The sequence below is a fragment of the Lathamus discolor genome, chromosome 15, assembly GCF_037157495.1.
Source record: "Lathamus discolor isolate bLatDis1 chromosome 15, bLatDis1.hap1, whole genome shotgun sequence".
Classification (NCBI taxonomy): domain Eukaryota; kingdom Metazoa; phylum Chordata; class Aves; order Psittaciformes; family Psittacidae; genus Lathamus; species Lathamus discolor.
Window position 1 is genome coordinate 9803248 of NC_088898.1, and position 20659 is coordinate 9823906.

Sequence of the window (20659 nt, forward strand, 5' to 3'; positions counted from 1 at the left end):
AGTTAACCCCACAGGTCTGTTTACCTCAACCCCATCGCCCAGGGCAGTTTCGAGGTTGCACTGATGCCTTTACACTGGAACAGGCACGAAGCCATCATTGTATTTACTGTGTGGAGGGATGGAAGGAGAACTGCTTGAGTCATCGCTCCCTGTGGTCCCTGTGGCTTGGGGCTGGGCTGAACCCAGAGCCTGGCCCCAGCTCCGCCTTTCTCCTCTTTTAAAGGTTGTGGAAGCGGCCGCTGTCAGTTCACTGCTCCACTGCTTCCTCTCGTGTGTCTCTGTAGGGAGAAAGCGCTTCATGTCTTGGCGTGAACTGCTTCCCCCCTGGCTGGTGATCATGGCGGGACTGACAGGCATCGTGCTGCTCTGCGTCTCCACTAAAGATGTGCCCTACACCCCTCTCAGGACCAAGGTAAGAGCATCCACCTAAGGGGTGGCCAAGCTGGGGTCAAGTGGGACAATAAGCAGAGAACCTTCTCCTTGCCTGTGGGGCCACTTCTTAAGGAGAACCTGCTGTTTCCTTGTGCAAGCTGGGCATTTAAACTGGTGTGTTTTGTTGCTTTTTACATTCATTGCACTACTGAGTTATTTACTAGCCTGAAACAAACTGAAGAAGGGACTACAATACGACTATGAGGACAGGCTGGCATACTTTAACATGCTGTAGCTTTTCAAAGTGAAAAAACAAACCAACCCCTTTTGCTGGACTGGGAAATACAGGCTGGATGTGGTCCACGGATCAGCAGAGATGCTCACCACAGGCTGGGGAGGGGTAGCTCATGTCAGAAGCCACCCCAAGAGTCCAGAGGTGTTAGGGGTGGGAAAGAGGTAGGTCCCTCTTCAAAGTTGGTAGGAATCTGGGCCTGAACTGCTGCTTCTCTATTAAATATATGTATTATATATATTTTATATGTGTCTGTCTATCTATCTATCTATCTATCTATCTATCTATCTATCTATCTATCTTCCATGCCTTCTCCTCTTCTGTTCTCTCTTGATTTTAACCAAAGAGCCAACCTGTTCTACACAGCAGGGTCAGATCTGCCTGGTGACCAGGGGGTTAATGCCCATCCGCTCTGCCTCTTGATGCACCCGCTGCTGAGGTGGGAGCAGTGGCACGCTATGGTTGAATCAAACAGAAGCAGGGTAACCTGTGTGGTTAGAGACACTACCCCTCCTCCACACTCCTCTCAGGGACAAAACTGGATTTAAAACAAAAACCCTTACTGCTGCATGCTCTGTCCTTCCCTGGCGCTGAGCTGGGGCAGAAGTGCCGTGAGCCTTCCTCCTCCCTTGTGCTCCCAGCAGCCTCTCCTTTTGTGAAGGAGGAAGAACCCCAGGTTCCTCTGCCAACACCACCCGTTCCTTCCTCTTCTGCAGCAGCCGACGTGTCCCTGTGAGCAATAGGAGCTGTCACTCCTGTGGGCAGATGCCAGCAGGCTCAGACAGGGAGCTCCATCCTCCTTCTGCATTTCTGCTCCAGCTCCAGTCCCAGGCACTGTCTGGTGCAGCTTGGACTCCCAAGGGAAGAGGCAGCCAGCCTGGCTCCGAGGCTGCAGCCGGGCTCTGTCTTGTGCTAAAACCCTTCTGATGGTGTCAACATCAAACCTCTCGGGAGGTTTCTCCTCCCACTCAGTCACAGCTACAACTATCTCTGTGCGAGATAACAGCTTAGACCATGTGCCCCCCAGATCTCATGAGTTTCTTCTCCATCTGTGTAAATACCCGTTTGTGGTCATGTAATAGTGGGAGGAGAGAAGGAGACCCTAGGATAGCACTAGGGCTATTTTGAGTATGCAAGAACAGCCACAGAGCTGCACTGCAGGGTACACCAGTGGCCTCTCACCTCCCAATCCTCATGTATAAGCTGCAGCTCAGCAAAGCTTGGTCAGCAGCAAACAGCCCAGACGCTGGGCTGCAAAGAGACTAAGCAAGCCCTTGGCCTCCCTGCTAGGTAACAGGATGACTGTCAGTGGACAAGGTGTTGAGAAATCCCATGCTTGCTGCTGCTCTTTCCACCAAGATGTTATCTTGGTCTCAGTGGGGCTGCTGCACTGGACAGTGTATGTGCTGGACGGTCCCAGTGTGCTGCAGCTCCTGCCCATGTCGCACCATCTCCACAGTGGGGCATCAAGGGGATGTGGGATTCAGGTTCCTCAGAAGTAGGAGCAAGCCACAGCCCTCTGATTCCTGCACAAAAGCTGTAGCAAATCAATCCAGCAGCAGCCTGAGTCCCAGAATCAGTCAAAAGCCTGGATACTGCCATCTCCCACTGGTTTAGGACCTGTTTTTCCTGAGCTCCAGGTGGCTCAGCTCAGTGGAAGCCCTCTGCCTGGTTTCAAGAACACAGCACACCACGGTAGTTCTGAAATTATTTCTGGGTGTCTCCACTCCTGCTGCTCCTCATGTATATTCAGAAATGCAGATGGTTCCCTGCAAATCCACATCATCTTCTGGCTTCACCCTTTCTTTGCACGTAAAAAGCTAACTCAGACACTGCAGTGCAGGCCTATGGGTTACCTACACAATGCTACAATAACAAAGCAGCAGACATTCAGTGGCGTTGATCTGGAATGTTTTGGGATTTTTTCAGTATGGCATTGTTCTGGATGCTGGCCCATCCCGCACCAACCTGTTCATCTACCAGTGGACCACCACCAAGGCAAATAAGACCGGGGTGATCAGGGAATGTAGTTCCTGTCCTGTGCAAGGTAAGGTGTCCTATTCTTGCTGGCTGGGCTGTGGGACTGGCATGGGATGGACAGAAACACAGAGATCTGTGCATGGACCATTACTGCAATGTCCTTGGCTTCTCTATCATCAGGCTGTATGCTGAAACAGTGGTGATAGTGAAGCAAAAGCTGCTTATTTCCAGCATGAGTCTTCTCAACATGGGCAGATTTAGCCATACACAGTGGGACATCAACAGCAGGTGACAGTTTCTGAGGCACAGAAGCTCACAGAGGGGACAGGGCTCATCCTCATGTCCATGTCGATCAGTCACACAGCCAAGGTTGCTGAGCTTCTCACCTAGTGAACAGCAACAGAGACAAACCTGGCTGCAGGATGACTCCTGGTGCTTTTTGCTTCCTCCTGACTGTACTCTGGGCTCCGGTGTGTGAAGCTGGTGTAGCTCCAGAGCAACAGAAGTACAAAGACTCCAGCCCCCTATGTGGGGTTTGATAGCACAAGCATGAGTTCAACGTGGGTTTAGGTGTCACATTTTGGAGAATACCGGGGTCTTCCTCACTAGTTTGGTTTCATGCAGCAATGCTTGGGGTTTTCCTTCCCTATCCCTCAATCTTGCTCTGATGTTGAAGCCTGATTATAGCAGGATGCTGGGAAACCCTGAACTCCCAGTAGCAGTATGCTGTGGGAGGGCAGCTGCACAACAAGCAGGGAAGAGGGTTTGTGCCCTTGCAGGCTGTAGGCAATACAAACTGTGTATAGAAGATGCAATAAGGGCTTCCTGAAACCTTATCCATGTCCCTTGCCTGCTGCCACCTTCACCAGATGGCTTAAAACCAACAACTATAGCTCAGAGCAGCAGTTTGCAGCAGCAGCAACAAGAGATGCAGGCAGTTCTCTCACCCACATGTGAGAATTCATCCTTTGCCTACACCCTCTACAGCCTTGGAGTAGCTGCAGACAAGTTGCAGTTCAGCCCTACACAGGGCCCAGGAGAGCAAAGCCGGGAGTCACACAGCCAGGAAGATGATGGGCAGAGGATGGGGAAGTGAAGCTCTTTCTCGGTAGTAGTTCGAAGCCAGCATGTAAGACCCCATTGAATCTGGCTGGAAAGACAAGGCAGGGCTTGCACACAGCTTCTGTCTGCGCAGCAAAAGCTTTCTCTAGAGCAGAGGTGTCTTGTGGTGACTCAGCAGCCACCTTTGTCAACACAAGAGGAAGTGGCTGGAGGAGAGAGGTGACACATCAGCCTCAGCTCTGTCTGCATGGCAGCGTGTCCTTTTGCTTATCTTTTACAGTGGCTAAAGCCACATTTTTTCCTCTTATGGCCTCAGCTGCTGAACTGCCCCGTGATTGATATATGGTCATTTGTAGAACATCTCAGCAGCAGAGCTAGGATTCTCTCAGTGTGATTTGGGATTTACATGCACGTGTTTCACTCCCAGTACCATATTTCAGCAGGATGGGTATGTGGAGGAACTCCATTTCACCTCTGGCAGGTCCTGACTTTAACCATGCCTTGGGATAGCAACCTCCTGAGTAACAGCTCTCACACTTCCTTAGAAAATGCCATTTTTATCCCTGGTCCTCAGGTCTGGGAGTCTCCAATTATGCAGATTCTCCTCAGAAAGTCATGGAGAGCCTGCAGCCCTGTTTGACCTGGGCCCAGCAAGAGATCCCAGCAGAGCAGCACAGCCAAACCCCGCTCTACCTGGGAGCAACCGCCAGCATGAGGCCGCTGAAGTGAGTGAACATTGCAAACCCATCCCCAGCCATCAGCACACGCCATGGGATCAGTCTGTGGCTGCATCTCAGCCTGCCTGCTCTGCAGTGCTCCATCCCTAGCCTAGTATCCAGGTAAACCTTCCCCAGGTCCTGATGTACTCCAGGGGACTGCGGCTGTGTGTCCACAGTGTCCCCCCAAGCAGCCATGAGGATGACAGTCTTGCTATTGCTACCAGTCTGTGTTGTGTCCTTCACAGTTGTGCTTGGGAAAACACCCATCAGCCTGGAAGTTAAAGTTTATATGACAGCCCACCTGGGCTTGCAGGACGGGAATGGTGGTGGGGAGATCCACCTCATAATACACACTTTTGTGGATCCTGTTTTCAGTTACCTCATTACTGGGACTTTTATCTCCTTTAGACACTGGGGGAAAGTAAAGCCTGGAGGGGACCTGGTCAGTTGAGCAAAGCCACAGGACTCCCTCAGTGGCACAGGGTACAAGGCTCCTATGTTCTTGAATGGTGGCACAACTGCTCAAACCACCCCTCTGCTGCCCTTAGTGCCATGTGAGGGGAGAGGGAAGTAGCAGCAGGAGTGGGATTGTCATTTTGTCTCTGTGCTACTACCCAAAGCAGGAGCACAGCAAAAGCCCTGCAGCTATGCCTCCACCGCAGGTTGCTCCTGCAGGGTCCTGCAACAACAAATGTGCCTTGTTTTTCTTTTCTGTTTAGCCTCACCCGTCCCATCCTCTCTGATGGTCTCCTTGCAGCCCTGAAGTCATCTCCTTTCAAGTTTCAGGGGGCACAAATCCTGTCCAGTTCAGAAAAGGAAGCATTCAATTGGGTTGCTGTTAACTATGTCCTGGAGAACTTCTTCAAGGTAAAGGACAATCCTACCTGGGGAGTAGAGAACTGAGCAACTCCCATTAGCAAACAGCCATACAGACATATGTACGTTGAAATCCTGTAGTTTAAACAATGCTTAAGCACAACTTGCACTGCCTTTCAGAGGAGGCAGGTTATATCCAGCACCAGCTGGTTGGGGGACAGAGTATGAGATGGTTATAACTAGGATGAAGGACTAAAGCTCTAATATAGCTTGTCATGGACATATTCACACAGTTGCCCTAACAGATGTGAGACTTCCTGGACAACACATCCCATGCTAGCATAACCTGGCCTTGGGGTGTCAGTAACAACTCCACTGCTCCAAGTCCCTGCAGCTCTAGCTCAGCACCACTGTCAAACAGGCATTGCTGCTGTTTGTGGCATTGCCCCTGGAGACCAGCAGTCCCACAGGATATCCTGTGGATGGTAGACAGCGAAGCAGTCTTTTGCTGCCAAAGCAAAAGCCTCTTATGGAGATGCCAGTGAGAGTAAAGCTGAGTGTCCCCAGCACAGAGGCCTGGTCAGTATTCAGAAGACACTTGCTGAACAGAAAAAATACACTGAAGTTTCCTTGCTCTCCCCTCAAGCCAGAGCCTTTAAGTTCTTATGAACTAAAAGGGCAGGAGAAAGGCAGGTTAGCCCAAGTGATTCCACATCAGCAAAGTGAAAGGCAGTTCTGATGACCAGCAGCAAGCATGCACTGGTTAGGGAATTGCTAGCAAAATTCCAGCACAGCCTCCCCCAGCCAGGGCAGAGCATTTCCACCCATCTAAACCTGCCTGCCTGCCTGCACTGCTAACTTCAGCATCACCAAAATCAGTTCTGCAAGACTGCAGGAGATGAAACATCAGGGTTCATCTGACAGCAGGGTCACTTTAGCAAAAAGGCAGTACCTGAACCCCATACCTTCCCACCTGGAAACCTCCTTTCCACCACCCTCTCCTCTTTCCCCTGCTCCTACCTGCCAAAACCACTGCTTGCTGAGCCCTGTTTGCTCTCGTTGGCTGTGGGGAACTCTCAGTGCACATGGCAGTGCTTGTTCAATGGCTCCTCTGTTCCCTGCCAAGCCACCACTTCAGCATCCTTATATCCTGTGGGCAAAACAAGAAGTTGGGCTGTACTGCACCAAAGAGCTTTCTCTCTCTGTGCACTAATGCTTGCACTGTGACTGTGAATAGAATCAGATGTCTTAAGAACTGACCTCTCTGGTTCCTTTTGGGGCAGTACGACTGGCGAGGACAGTTGGTCCCCTCCAGGAAGGGGATGGCAGGAGTCCTGATGGTGGGAGGAACCTCAGCACTGCTCACTGCCAAGGTGGAAGAGGAGAACCAGGCACCTACAGAGGAGGTGAAGCTGCAGCTGTATGGTCAGACACACAGAGTGTACACTCATCACTGCCCCTGCCACGGCACAGCCCAGCTCCGCAGCAGGCTACTCGCTCTTCTCATTCAAGTGAGTATCAACAGAGGTGTTTGCAGGGTTCCTGGCTACAACAGTACTAAATAAAAGTTGCACAAGGTGTAGCTTCCAACAGGCAAAATGTCAATCACTGTCTTTAACACAGGGCATTTGCATATACTTTAAAAAAGCCCAGTGCATTGGTAGAACATACTCCCTATGCCTGAATCAATGCCCTCCAAGCAGACACACAGGCACCCATTCAGGGGTTTCCTACACGCAGGCTCTATTCGGCTTCTTAATACACACGAGCACACAACTGCTCTCCAGAGGTGCTAAGATCACCTTCACGGTGAAGAACAGCAGCACCCAGGAACCAACGGGGACCTTCCATTTGGGGTATTTCCTTTGCTGACTTAAACCCTGAAACATCTTTAAAAAAGCACTATTTCATCTGAAAACATACAGGTCCTTTGGTTCTTCCAAACTTTATTATACTTGGCAGGAGTCAGGATTTGATCCAAAGTCAGGAATCACTTCAGTTTCCACCCAACCTGATTTTTTTTTTTTTTTCAGAAATAAACTACTTGCCCCCCTCTAAACCACACCTCTTATACGAGACCTGAATGTCCTACATAGAGACCCACTTCACCACAGTTACATTGGGAATTCCTAGAGATCCCAGCCTGGTTTGTGTTGGAAGGGAGCTTAAAGCTCCTCCAGTTCCAACCCCCTGCCAGGGGCAGGGACCCCTTCCACTGGAGCAGCTTGCTCCAAGCCCCTGTGTCCAACCTGGCCTTGAGCACTGCCAGGGATGGGGCAGCCACAGCTTCTCTGGGCACCCTGTGCCAGCGCTTCAGCACCCTCCCAGGGAAGAGCTTCTGCCTAAGAGCTCATCTCAGTCTCCCCTCGGGCAGGTTCAAGCCATTCCCCCTTATTTCCTGATAAGAAGCACTGGTTCTTGAGGGGTTGAGCCATCTGGATGGCAGACCTGAACAGCCTCTTTCTTGCAACTAGAAGAGTACAGGATCCATTGAAACTGTATTTCTGGTCTAAAGGAGAGCAGGTAGTGCTGGGATTCCTCAGCCTCGCACAGCAGGCCCAGTCACTGCAGCTTGTCCTGAACTCCGTGGGAGCTGGGAGGCTGCTGCATCGGTCTGGGACTTCCAGTTGTGTGCCTGAGACAAGGTCTGCAAACCTTTGCAGCCTGTTTGCTCATTACAATACCCTGGTGTCAGAGGAAAACCATTCTTCACTCTGTCCCATTTTGTCTTCCTTTGTGAAGCCCTGGGATGCCAGCCTGTTCTCTTGCTGCCTCTGTCCTTGTTTTATTCTGCCTCTAGGATCAGAGAGGGGCTAAAACTGTGTCTAATCCCTGCTGGCCCATCTCCTACTCCCGGGAAGTGCAGTGGCAATCAGTGCATGCTAGGCCTTGTGCTGTCAGTGAGGTCACATCAGACATCTCTGGCCCTGAGGTCTTCAACATCACCGGCTCCAGCAATCCCACCACCTGCATGAGACTAGTGCGGAGCCTGCTCAACTCCTCCTCCTCCTGCAACTTCTTCAAGCATTCCCTCAGCGGAGTCTTCAAGCCTCTCCAGACCAGGTTTTTGGTGAGTTCTCATCTACATTGAGGCAACTGGTGTGGAGAACCCATGCCATGGGACCAGTTTGATCATTAAGAAGTACAGTGGGAGTAGCCACACTTTGCCATCTGCTTTGGGTAATGCTGTACATGTGCTCTTCTGCCCTCTCCTCCTCATTGACACACAGCTGACCAAATATGGACCACAGGCTTCCCACCAGTGACTGTGTGTCAGGGCTTTGCTCACCCATGTCTCAGCAATGCCTGCTGCAAGACAAACGCTGGGGCTCCACAGAGCCAGCAGCAATAGGACAGAGAGGAGTCTCCTGCTGAGCAGGTCTGCACACATGAAGTCTGTGGTGAAGCTGAAGATCTGCCACTTCCTCAGCAAACATCTGGGCACGTTCCACCACAAGCATCCTTGTATCTGAGACCCTGGATCTAGTGTCCAAAGTCACTGGGTTGTTAAGCCAGGACCAGCTCAAGATCCCAGGACAAACTGAGTGCACTTCAAGAGAGGAATTACAAACATTTCCTCAGCTTCCTGCTCCTGAGAGCCTCCCATGGACACAGTGCCAAGGAGCATAAGGACTAGTCTACTTATCCAGGCAGGGCACACAAGCTAGAAACAGTCCTGTGTCTTATCTCCAGAGAGTAACAGATCTGCTTGTCCTCCTTGCACACATCAGAAACACCATAACCACCAATACAGGCACATGGAGAGGGCACCCTGGCCATGCACCCCCACAGCTACTGCCACTTTCTTTCCTATAGGCACTGTATGTGATGTGAGGATGCAGAATGCAGTGTGACCTGATGATTATTTCTGTTGCAGGTGATTTCTGAGGCCATGGACTTCATGAGAGAAACCGTGCCCTCTCCTGACTTGGGTCAGGCAGTCAACAGGCTTTGTAGGATGTCTGTCAAAGAGGTAACTGGAATAACTCAGTGTGCAAAGGGAGTGCAAAGCAAGGAACAGGCTGTTGTAAAACCCCATAGGGCTCACATTGACAGAGCTTAATTGACTGGCTCCCTCAAGGAAAAACCTGGATTTTCCTGTTTGCTGGTTTATGGCTCATACTCACTTTGAGGAAACAGGCTCCCCTTATTTTCTTTCAAATCCCAGCTGCTGGTAACACCTGGACTGAGTTAAATGAAAAGCCACAAGTAGCTTTTGCTGCTTATTAAGGAGTAAACAGGAAGGCTGTCTACTCACTCCTGCACATCACCCTGATCTTCCTGTTACCCTTCTCTCCTTAAGCACAAGGAACATTCACTCAAATGTCAGCAGCTTTCCCATTTCACCTAGATCCATGCAGAACAAGCCAGGGAGAAGCTGCAAGTTCTCTCCCTCAGTTTATGGCTCAGAGGTCACACTCATTTGTGCCTACACTGACCAGCATCCACAGTAACATTCAAACTGGACAGCCTCTACAGTTTGCTAATGGGGTAGCAAAGCAGTTTCTTAGAGCTTTCTCTTCTGGACAGAAGAAACAGATCTTGTTCATGTTCCTGTTGAGAGAAAAGCTGCAGCATTAGCTCAACCTAATTAGAGAGCAGATGATCATACCAAGCAGTGCACCTGCAAGGCAACTGCAGGAGACCTGCTTGCCAGCCTTGCTGCTCTTGAACCGCCTGGGCTTTAATAAGATGGGAACAAAGGCACACAGAGATGACACCAGTTCTCAGCCTGCATTCCAGAAGGTTCAGGAAACATGGTTTCATTCTGCACAGGACACAAAGCCTTCCTGCAGTCCCACAGGTGATCCCAGAGCAGGAAAGGAGAGGTTACAGCAGGGCTGAAATTCTGCTGTTGAGTATTTACTTAATTTTTTTCCTCATCTTCTTTTGGAATTGACACCAGCTGGTGAAGGAGTCCCAGACAAGCCTGGATACACTTGCAGATTACTGCCTTGTGTCTGCCTTCATCTTTCACCTCAGTACAAAGGGATACACCTTTGACTTCAACGGGTCTGTTTGGACTTCATTCCAGAAGAAGGTCAGTTACCTACAGCGTGGTACTTTTCAGCTACAAGGGAGGGGTGTTTTCAGCAAATCCAACCTGTCCCCATTCCTGCAAGCCCGAACCAGCCAGGTTTCTCCAGCAAGATGCTTTTGCAAAATAAATTCATAATTGTGGTAAGCAAGAAAGACAGTGATAGAGAGCTAAAGATTGCACTGTCCTCTCTGAAAAATAGGTCAAAACCCTACCTGGAGCAGTATCATCTTTTAGAGTCTATACCCAACAGGCAAGCATGGCTCAAGTGACACTTTATGCTAAGAACAAGCTGCTGATAATATTTCCTGAGCCAAAAGATGTTACCCTACCTCTTTACAATCACCTCTGTACCAGTGAGGCTTTATAACTGGCTTACAAGGTATGGAACTGCTTCAGGATCTGCAGCCCCTAAGGAAAGGAGGATTGGATTCAGGACCTCCCCTTCACAAATGAAAAGAAAGCCTATTCCCAGACCCTGTCAGAACTCACCAGCAAAGCACAGTCCCAGTGAGCAGGGCTGCAGCAGTGACAGCAGTTCAGTCAGCCATGTGGCAATCATCACGCTAAGGCAAGGTAAGGAGGTAGGACCCCAGGTGCATGGAGGGAGCCCAGTTCTGGGAAGCCTGTAAGGTCTGAGGTGCAACCAGGCAACAGGGCCAGAGACAGAACTAATGACCTGAGGTCCACAGGGGAAAACCAGATAGCAAGAAGAAAAGGAAGAGCACACACCTCCAACCCAGCTCAGGAAAGAGGGAGCTCCCAGGCCCATGGGCAGAGGCAGGGGGGTGGAAGTGTCAGGTGAGGGTGGTTGGGGCAATGAAGGTGTATTAGTTCACTCAGGGCACCAGGAGTGGGATTGCTCCTCATTTCAAACCTAATCCTTGGATCAATCTCAAATAAAGTATATGAGGCCTTAGGCTTGTGCACAGAAATACAGCTGAGGTCCAGAGTGTCTCCTCTTCTCACTTCTTCTTTTTCTTTCAATAGATGGGTGATAGGTCCTCTGGCTGGAGTCTGGGGTACCTGCTGAGTCTGACCAACACCATCCCCCAGGACAGCCCGAGCTTCCTCAAGGGGATTGAGCCAGGGGTCTGGTCTTTGCTCCTCATCCTCTTTGTCGTGCTGCTCACTGGCTCTTTCATGCGCATCTCATACCGAGTGATGGTGAAGGAGAACAGCTTCAGTAACAGGAACAGCAGTGTCTTTGATGACATCTGACCATTACTCTGGGACTCGATACTTCTGCTAGAGGGCAGTTCATGGGGGACATACAGAAACCACACTGTCCAGTAAGTCACTGGAGGATGCAAGTGTTTTTCCTGCAGGACTCCCAGAGCCTCAGTGCCCTACTTCAACTTGCTAGCACTTGCACTGCCATACTTTGAGACAATGGATCCTGCTCTACAGGAAACTTGTGATTCCTGGAGGATGGCAAGCTATTCGTTATCCAAATGAGGCAGCCTGCACTGATCTTGCTTGGGCTGCAACTGGGATTACTCATGTCAATGTAATGGAATGATGCCTCTGGGCAGGCAGGCCCTAAGCTAATACAGAGTTAATACTGAATAACCCTGTCAAATCAGGAGAGGATGTGCCTGAAGAAAGTGCTGTGTCCTCTTCTGTGGCAAGAGAGACACCACCTGCAGTACTGCCACTAGCAAAGACTGGAACAGCATTAAATACAGTCGGAACACAACAGGCAACTTGCTCCCACATTCTAGAGAAAAAGCAGGGGTTTTCTGCCTGCCCCTACTAATTGTCTTTGTTCTGTCTCAGTCATGGCATCCATGCGGCCCTTCAAGAACTCTCCAAAAGCAAAGCTTTTTAGACTTGGCCTCTACAAAATGCACAGAGCATCAAAGGAAAAGCAAAGGGCAGCTGAGTTCCAGTCTCTTGGCTGAGTTGTGGCAACTCAGGGTTAACACTGTTGATTTAAAATCTTTAACCAGGACTTGGAATCAGATGATCTTTAAGGCCCCTTCCAACCCAAACCATTCTATGACTTGAATTAACACATTTAATTTCACATCTGCTAAAACAAAGTGGAGGGAGGGCTGAGGATCACCAGTCTGGTCATTTGCACTGAACTGCTGGACTCTGAAAGGGCAGTAGCTCACCTAACACTGTCCCTCAGACAGGAGCAGACCCAGGAAGAGCTTTCCTAATTGACTTTCATATTAGTCTGTGACTAGATATACTTTATAATCCAACACTCCAGTTTCCTCTGGGCATTGGCAGTCATTCCAAGATGCCCTGCTTGTCTAAGAGCTGAGGCACTGTACAAACTCTGTGTTATTGTGAAGAAAGGGATCAATTCAGACAAACACTGTCCTTTGACTAAAGCACTCAGAGTTCACCTCTCTGCTTCAAAGCAACAAACAGGCTGCTAAAAGCCCTAAGGACAAGTGTCTCCAGCTCATTTCAGACCACTTGAAAGAGAAATTTAAATGCTCACAGATATAATGATGTGCCTTGCAGGATTTTTAAAGCTACCATGGAACCCAAATCCTTTCAAATCTGATTATTAATTCCTTGTGCTCCCAACTCATATACATGGACACCCCCATAATATTTGGGCATTCATAAATTTTCAGGCCATTAATGAAGGTTGGGAACCTGTCAGTCAAGTTTGGAGGGGTGTGGAAAGAGATTTAAATGAGCTTCATATTCATTTCTTGGAGTTGCACATTAGATATTTTTAATTATATCATGGTATTAAAGATGTTTTAATAGACTCTCTGTGTTATTCTTGGCAAGAGATCACAGGGGGGGTTTATTGTGAATACAGCGTGTCCCAGTGAGGAGGATGGGGGGTGCTGGGTTTGCCTTTGTTTACTCCAGAGCTGTTTTACTGTGTACTTTCGGGGTACACAATGAGATCCCCTGAAGGCACTTTCTCCCCAGTGGAAGGCAGACAGAAAATGACTTCAGATAACCTGGCTGCTGGTATTCAGTCGATGAAAGACATGTATACATCTTTGATGTGTTCTTTGCTCCAACCATCTGAAGAAGGTAGGACGGATTCAGGCAAGCCTGCGTAGAAAGACAAAAGAGATTATCAGGGAACTAGTGATATCAGGAAAATTCCTGAGACTTCATTTGTCCCGCATCTGGAAATGCAATTCTTAACAGAGCTGTGGCTCTGTGACCTGTGAGCACACAGGAGAACTGTGGGATTCCTGGTGGAGATTTGCAACCTGCCCAAGAAGAAGCCTACCCCTGTCAGGAATGGAAATAAGCCAGTGAGATGCCAGGAACCCCAGGACTGGGTGTTCTGGCCTGCTCAGTCATTACAACTTCTTGACTTTGAATACTAGATCACAGGCTCCAAGAGAAAAGGACATTGGCTGCAACTTCCCCAAGCCCTTGTTTAGACGCTTTGGGACTTCCATGTAGATAATAAGTGAGCAGTTAGACAAGAAGCTCAGCATGTCCTCCAACACTTTCGTTTTGCCTGTACTGAGCACTGTCCTAAGCTCTACTGAGCAATGTCACGTACAGATGTCTAACTGGACCCATTAAATCCATGACACTTGAGGCACCATTTGACACTGAGTGCACTGCAGTGCAAAGACAACCCACAATCACTTGATTTCAAGCAGATCTTAAACTCTTGACCTAAAAGCTGCCGTTCTCACCAAAGGCACAGTGAGATGTTTCAGTGGCTGAAGTTCTTTCCTTGGTTGTTCACACACTGCAGGTGGCAGCTCTGCTCTCTCCTTTCCCACCTCTGCTTCCAGATACCACCACTACTGCCTCCTCCAGCAGGCAGGTCATGGGGACAGGCAGGGGCAGGAGTTCTCATGTAATGACTGTGCTGCCCACCTTGAGCTGCAGCCCCCAGCATAAGGGCTCCCAGTGCATCGGGCTTGGAATGGGCAGTCTTGATGGTACGTATCATTCTCTTCCTATCTGGCAGAAGAAAACCCACTTACAGATTTATTTAGCAGACTATGAGCTAGACTGGCATTTTTAAATACCTGAAGTGTGGTTTTAGTCATAAAAAGGCAAAATATAACCCAAAATTTGGAACCCTTGAGAAGAATGGAAACTAGTAAAAGATATTCCTTTCTCCCAGCTCTCTATGGAAGCAGCTTCTTCATGTTAGCACCATGTAACTTTGCAGAATTAACCCCCAGATTACCTGGCCAGAGAAGATCTACTTAAAATGAGATTCTAGATTAACTCACTGACTTTGAAACAAAGATGCTTGAGCCCTTTGGTAACAATGCAATTGTGGAAATGCTTATTAATGAGGATTTTCTATCTGTCCATAAATTCTTTATGTTTATGCATAGCTGCCTCGCTTCCCCTCAGGCTGAACCACTTGAGAGCTCTTCTGGCAGATAATGTTTGCACATGTGTAATTGCAGCTCGCCTGCTGTTGGCAAGTACCAATAAGAAGGAATCAAAACCATTAGATATAAAAATTGACACCAGAAAAGCCCTTTGACTATTTTAGCTCCAGAAACACACTAGGTTATGTGACCTGCTGCTGCTACAGCAGCCTGAATTTCATTTAGGCATGTTTGGAGTATATTAGCTCCTGTCTTTCCTCCAGTTCATACCATTTCCAAAGCATCACGGATTCCCAGCAGTACATCCCCAGGGTTGTTTCAATGAATTCTCATGAAAGCTGAGAGAAATAATGGTTTATTGCCTGCAGTCCTGTTCTGCAGTACAGAATTCACCACTTTGCTTTTTTGAGTATAGGTATTTCACAGAATGCTTACAGATGGATTAGTCCACCAGGATTTCACAGGGCTGGAACCTCTACCCAGTGCTGTCACAGACCTCCTGGCTTATCTTGGTGAGTGATGAGAAGGTCATTCACACTTCAAGGACCTTCCAAAACTTGCCACGTGGCTGAGCTCCAGCTTTCCATTAGTAACACAGTGACTGTAACTCCTCCTCTCCTCGAGATGTGGGAATACTCAGTTCAGTAGTTAAGGGAAGGCCTCTGGAATAGCGAGGGTAGAAATGATGTACAGCACCAGGCACTACACTCAGTTTAGTCAGAACAATAATGAAATTAACTTAAAATCAACAACCACTGGTAGAGCAAATCCAGCAGAATAGGAAAGGAATGGAATCATGGAATCATTTAGGTTGGAAAAGACCTCGGAAAAGATCATCAGGTCTAACTATTGAATGCCTTTTGGAATGGCTGGATTAGAGACTGATCAGAACATTTCATTTTGTTGCTATACCATAACTACAATCATGTATCTGGATATCTTCCTGAGAAGTAGGAAGCCATCTGATGCTTATATGCTACCTCATGGACTGTCACTCCTACTTCAAGGGCTAATTCAGAACATACCAAAGCAGATGGAAATGCTATCAGAAGAACAAGCCCAGATGAATACCAGGGTCAGTAAACCCCCAATTTTGCCACATATCTCCTAATGTAAAAGTCCTTTCATAAGGGTGGTGAGGTGCTGACAAGGGCCTGCAGGGACAGGCCAAGGGGAATGGCTTCAACCTACCAGAGGGGAGATTGAGGTGAGCTCTTAGGCAGAAGCTCTTCCCTGTGAGGGTGCTGAGGCACTGGCACAGGATACTCAGAGAAGCTGTGGCTGCCACATCCCTGGCAGTGTTCAAGGTCAGGTTGGACAGGACTTGGAGCAAGCTGCTCTAGTGGAAGGTGGCCCTGCCGGTGGCAGGGGTTGGTACTGGATAAGCTTTAAAGTCCCTTCCAACCAAAGCCAGGCTGGAATGCTTTGATAATCCATCAAAGCCAGGAAAGTTAAAGTTTTGCACACTGGAAACCCGGCAGAAGAAGTGTCTTTGGCCTGGTGTTCACCATGCTCTCGATATGAGAAAGTCAGAGCCTCGCTGCTGTAGGTGCTTTTAGATCCCTGATCGAGATCAACACAGAACGTTGAGCTGCTGCTCCTCTGAGCGTGTAATGACAGGGACTAGTCACAAGAGGGAGAATGGCAGAACTGCGCCTTAAGCCTCAGGAAATCAACGCAGCGAATAGCTGGTCCCACCACAAACGAAATCAATGAGCAAGCAGGCTTGTCTGGAGACTTGTCAAGGAGACTTCTGATGCGGACACAGATGAAAGACACATTGTAGCATGGAAGCTGTCTACGTGTAGGATGTGAGAGCAGCACTAATCAGTGATTTAAGAAGCCACAGCATTAGTGTAAGGCAGTCTCTGTGCAGGGAAGTGGGCACTAGCATGGAGCATGGATGAAAGCTTTTCTGGAAGAAAAGGGAGAAAGAATAATCCCCACTAGGGAGAGGACTGTGCTGGGAATGAAGAAGAGGGGGTTTGAGAGAGAAAAGAATGATAAAATCAACTCTTGTGTGAAGGAAAGCTTATTTTTGCTCACAGCAGGGGGGTGTCACCATATGTGCACCTCACGATGGAATTAGTCACCACTCCTTGGTGGAAATTCTCCAGAGGAATAGATCTCCCAAGTGAAAGAAGGTGCTGCTTCTAGGGCTCATCACTGGACACAGCCACAGAGCTGTGGGGCTGAGTGAAGGAAACTTTATGGGAACAGTATTCAAAATTCACTGGATTTAATCATAAAGGAGACATAAACTGCTGATTAACGCTGACCCTTATGTCAAGTACAAGCTGGTTTATCATTACCTCCTGTTCCATGGTAATTACTGGCAGTGGTTAAGGCTCTCTTGAGTGCAAGCTTTGAAGTGACAGGCTCATGGCCACCTTCTGACCTGAGGAGCTCAGTGGAAACCATCAAACCAAATGGAAGGAGCTCTCCTTCCACACAGGGTGTGGTTAAACCATGGGCCTCATCGTGACAGGAGGTTGTTTATGCCAAAAGTTTACATGGCTGTAATAGATGATTAGATAAATTCATAATAATCCTTTGGGGGTATTAAACAAAAGTTACTTGCTTGTGGCTAAAGAATTGCCTGAACAACCTGCCACATCCATACGTGTTTGCCCTGCTCTTCTTTGGCAACTGCTGCTAATCACCAGATACAAGACTGGCCCAGAGGGACTTGTGGCTCATTCCCCTTCAGCTGCTCCTACCTCTCCACCCACTGAACGTCTCACCCATCATTCCCTGAAAGCAGCCCCTCACCTTCAATAACTGCTCTTACTCTTTTGAGAGCAATAGTTTCTAGAAATGAAGTATTGTTTATCCTTAGAAGTAGCAATCAGAAAGACTGGAATGACAAAAGATCTGCACTTACCCAGGTCATACTTAAGTGTTGTCATAAACCTGGAATGACCCCAGTACCACAAGCTCTTCCATTCTGGAGGCAGGCTTCTACTCGCATTCACTCTGCAGTGTCCCTCTCAAACTCAGGGCTTCAGATTTTACCTGTATAAACAGAATTAATTCTGTGATTTCTGTTTGGGCTCCTGCCAGCCCCAGGTACTAGGCTCAGTTTAGACCAGGATGCTAATTCAATGACACAGACTGCTATCATGCTGGGTAAGCATCAAGAGAAGGATCACAGCCATTGTCTGCTTGCCTGCTGAGGGGAGGGATCCTCTCTCTATGCCCCATACAATGGTTCAGTAAAAGGAGAATGCAATACTCAAAAGTATCTCCCCGCTATGCTCAAAACAACCATATCTGCGGTAAAATCTGTTTCCATGCTGACAGCAGCAGAGTTAAAAAAATCAACAAAACACTAATAAAAAGTTAAAAAAATAACTAATATAGTTCAACAAAACAGAAATGCAATTTCCAGCTGAGTTTTAACTTCACTACCATGCCTTTTGCTGGATTATACCCAAGAATTTTGGCCCTGTAATACTCATCCCTAATATTTTCTAGTATCCCAGCCATTAACTGATACAGTGAGCTTCCAGCTGGGAAATTCAGATGCACCTGAATGAGGTGAAACCTCCTTGCACTTGCAGCAGGGTTTGAGGAGAGCTCTCAAAGAATCAAATACCAGCTAAAAGCAATGAAAACACGATGTGGGAGACACGTACCTCCCCATATGGGTAGGATTCTTCTCTGCTACCCCAACTGCTTTCCAACCATAGCTGGCAATCTGCAGCAGTGCCTCTAAAACGAAAGAGAACCAGGAATGCACTTCAGCACTGAGCTCAGGCAGGACCACGGAATGCTCTTTTTTGATCCCCAAATTTGCCCAATTGTCAATATTTCGCATAGAGCTTTGCCTCTGAAGGAATGTTTCATGTGAGACGAGGTCCTGGCAGAAACCTGCCTCGTTCCTCCCCAGCTCACCTACGGCTACACACTAATCCGGTTGCTGGGTTGCCACAGCATTAGAAGTCACAGGGTAAGACAATCACAGCTACAGCAACTCTCCATGGAGATTCCTGGCAGCTTGGCTGTGTTCCTCCTCACAGAGAGCTCAGAACTGGCATTTCACTTCCATTTAAAAAATGCAAAAGTATTTAAAATAGAATAGTCATTTCCTGTGGATCTGCATGTAGCCAAGAACACAAGTACTCGCTGACTGGCATGGAATTAGCAAAAAGAAATGTTGCACAAATAACGTGAAATGCCTCCTAACCCATTGGTCTGCAGGTGCTGCATCTCCCAGGTAAACCTCTGGAGGCTGGACCACAGGAACAAAGTTTGAGGGCACATCCCCTGCTCTGCTGGCTGTAATCCTGCCACCCTTCTGGAGATAGATACTGGAAGTCTTAACTGAGCAGAGTATTTCCACTTTCCATTTTTGCTGCCACTGGGAATGCTAGGGGTGGCAACCATTTCTCACTATACATTACAGAGCAGCTGCAGAACAGGCTGAAGCACAAGCTGTGAGAAGCACTGGCTATAAAGGTTCCTAATTTCTAATACATTAAGGAAGCAGATCCTTGTCACTGATGCAGTCGTCTGCTTGCTGGCCCTGGCTGAAAAAAGCAACAAACCACAACTGTACCTGCATTAACTGCAGCAGCACTTGTACCAGCAAACCTCCAGCCAGCCCTGCGGTGGTTCTCCCTGCTGCATTCTGGGGATGGTTTTCCATGAGCACAGGAGCTGGCTGATGCTGTTCTGAGTATGTCTCAATGAGAGCTTTTGCTGAGTGTGCTTTCCTAGACAGCAAAACACAAACAAGATGTTCCACAGTCTCTTTGTAATAAGACAGAATTCCTTTTTTTCTGTTACTCTGAAGCAATGGTATTGCATCCTGGAGGAAAAGCTGTCTTTACTGAATGATTACAGCCTTGCATGAAATCTTCAGCAAGTCTGATCCAGATTCATCCTGGCTGCCTTTGATACCTCAGAGATACCGAGATTTTGGATTTGGTCACTTTAAACACCTTTACAGAGAGCAGAAAGGTGTTGCTAGAGTGCTATGCAGAGCTGGAATGGGCAGAGCCATCCCTTTCCACTGACTCTGGTATGAGCACAGCCCCGAGTTAGCTTTTGAAATCAATGTCTATAATTAGGTGGGATAAATCTGGACCCTAAAGCTTGTGCATTACTCAGCTATCTCAAACCGAACTGCATAAACCTCCTGCATTCTGGCTTTGAATGTGGGGGATGAGCCATGTACGTGTCTGCCCAGGGTCCTCTCAGGTCACTCCTGATGCTCTGGGGCTCCTCCCATGGTCTCGGGGGCTGCTCCAAGTGCTCCTGGGCTCCTTCCAGCATCTCTGAGGGAATATATTTACATGCCAGAAGTAGCAATCACCATCACCTTTGTACTAAGCCAGATATCCGATCTCCAGCAAGAGCCTTCACGGGGCTGTTCTCCTGCCCACCCTGCCTGGCCCCCTCACAGAAGCAGCTGGACACTTGTTGCCCAAGCACAGCCCATGGTGCGTACACAAGCCTTAAGGTACCTCCGTCTGGTAGGAATGACACAGAGTGCCAGCTCCATGTGCTCTGTGTAGAGAGAATTGAGGTCATCTGCTCACGCCTCAGTCCACTCCCACATCAAGGCAACAGTCTGAGCCCAGCCAGGCTTGAAGAACTCAATTAGAGGCCACTTTCAAGTTTTAGGTGCATTACGGAACAAGAAGAGGCGCTAGGAGCTGTAGACATCACTGTCATCCCAACGAGCACACATAATCATAAATGGCTCTGCTAAAACCACCACCAAAGTGTGCTCAGCAGAAAGCGCGACCAACAGAGGCGCTGCCCATGCAAGAATGTGCTAACGAAGAAGGATGGCAGGTGGTGAACAGCGCGGCAGAACGAGGCCGGGAGAAGGCGAGGGTGGTGTTTATCCCGACTGGGATGCTCTGCCGCCGCACTGCCATGCGAACACCCGCCCCGGACGGAGGAGCCGCCCCACAGGGCACCGCTCTGCGCACCACCGGCCCCACAGCAGGCTCCCTGCCCGCCACAGCCCGCCGAGCGGCGCGGCTGCCATAACAACAGCCGCCGGCCCCCGCCGCCTCAGGCGGCTGCGCGCCAGAAAGTGCTAGAAAGGCGCTGCAGCCCGCGC

At 48.8% G+C, this 20659-nt stretch overlaps 1 protein-coding gene and 1 long non-coding RNA gene across 2 annotated transcripts; one reads left to right on the forward strand and one right to left on the reverse strand.

The window, feature by feature from the left end:
- The first annotated feature begins 237 nt into the window (after positions 1 to 237).
- LOC136022461 (ectonucleoside triphosphate diphosphohydrolase 2-like) lies at positions 238 to 13000 on the forward strand. Its single transcript, XM_065695755.1, has 9 exons — positions 238 to 412; positions 2594 to 2711; positions 4281 to 4431; positions 5145 to 5292; positions 6525 to 6752; positions 8042 to 8311; positions 9119 to 9214; positions 10148 to 10282; positions 11270 to 13000. Exons 1-9 carry the CDS (start codon positions 299 to 301, stop codon positions 11498 to 11500), a joined length of 1491 nt encoding a protein of 496 aa, XP_065551827.1. The 5' UTR covers positions 238 to 298; the 3' UTR covers positions 11501 to 13000.
- Positions 4974 to 11068, reverse strand: LOC136022462 (uncharacterized). The gene is made up of 4 exons (XR_010616175.1): positions 10772 to 11068; positions 6502 to 6636; positions 6262 to 6391; positions 4974 to 5223 (listed from the first exon to the last, which is right to left on the reverse strand). It is a non-coding gene; the product is annotated as an uncharacterized LOC136022462 (long non-coding RNA).
- Positions 13001 to 20659: the final 7659 nt, after the last annotated feature.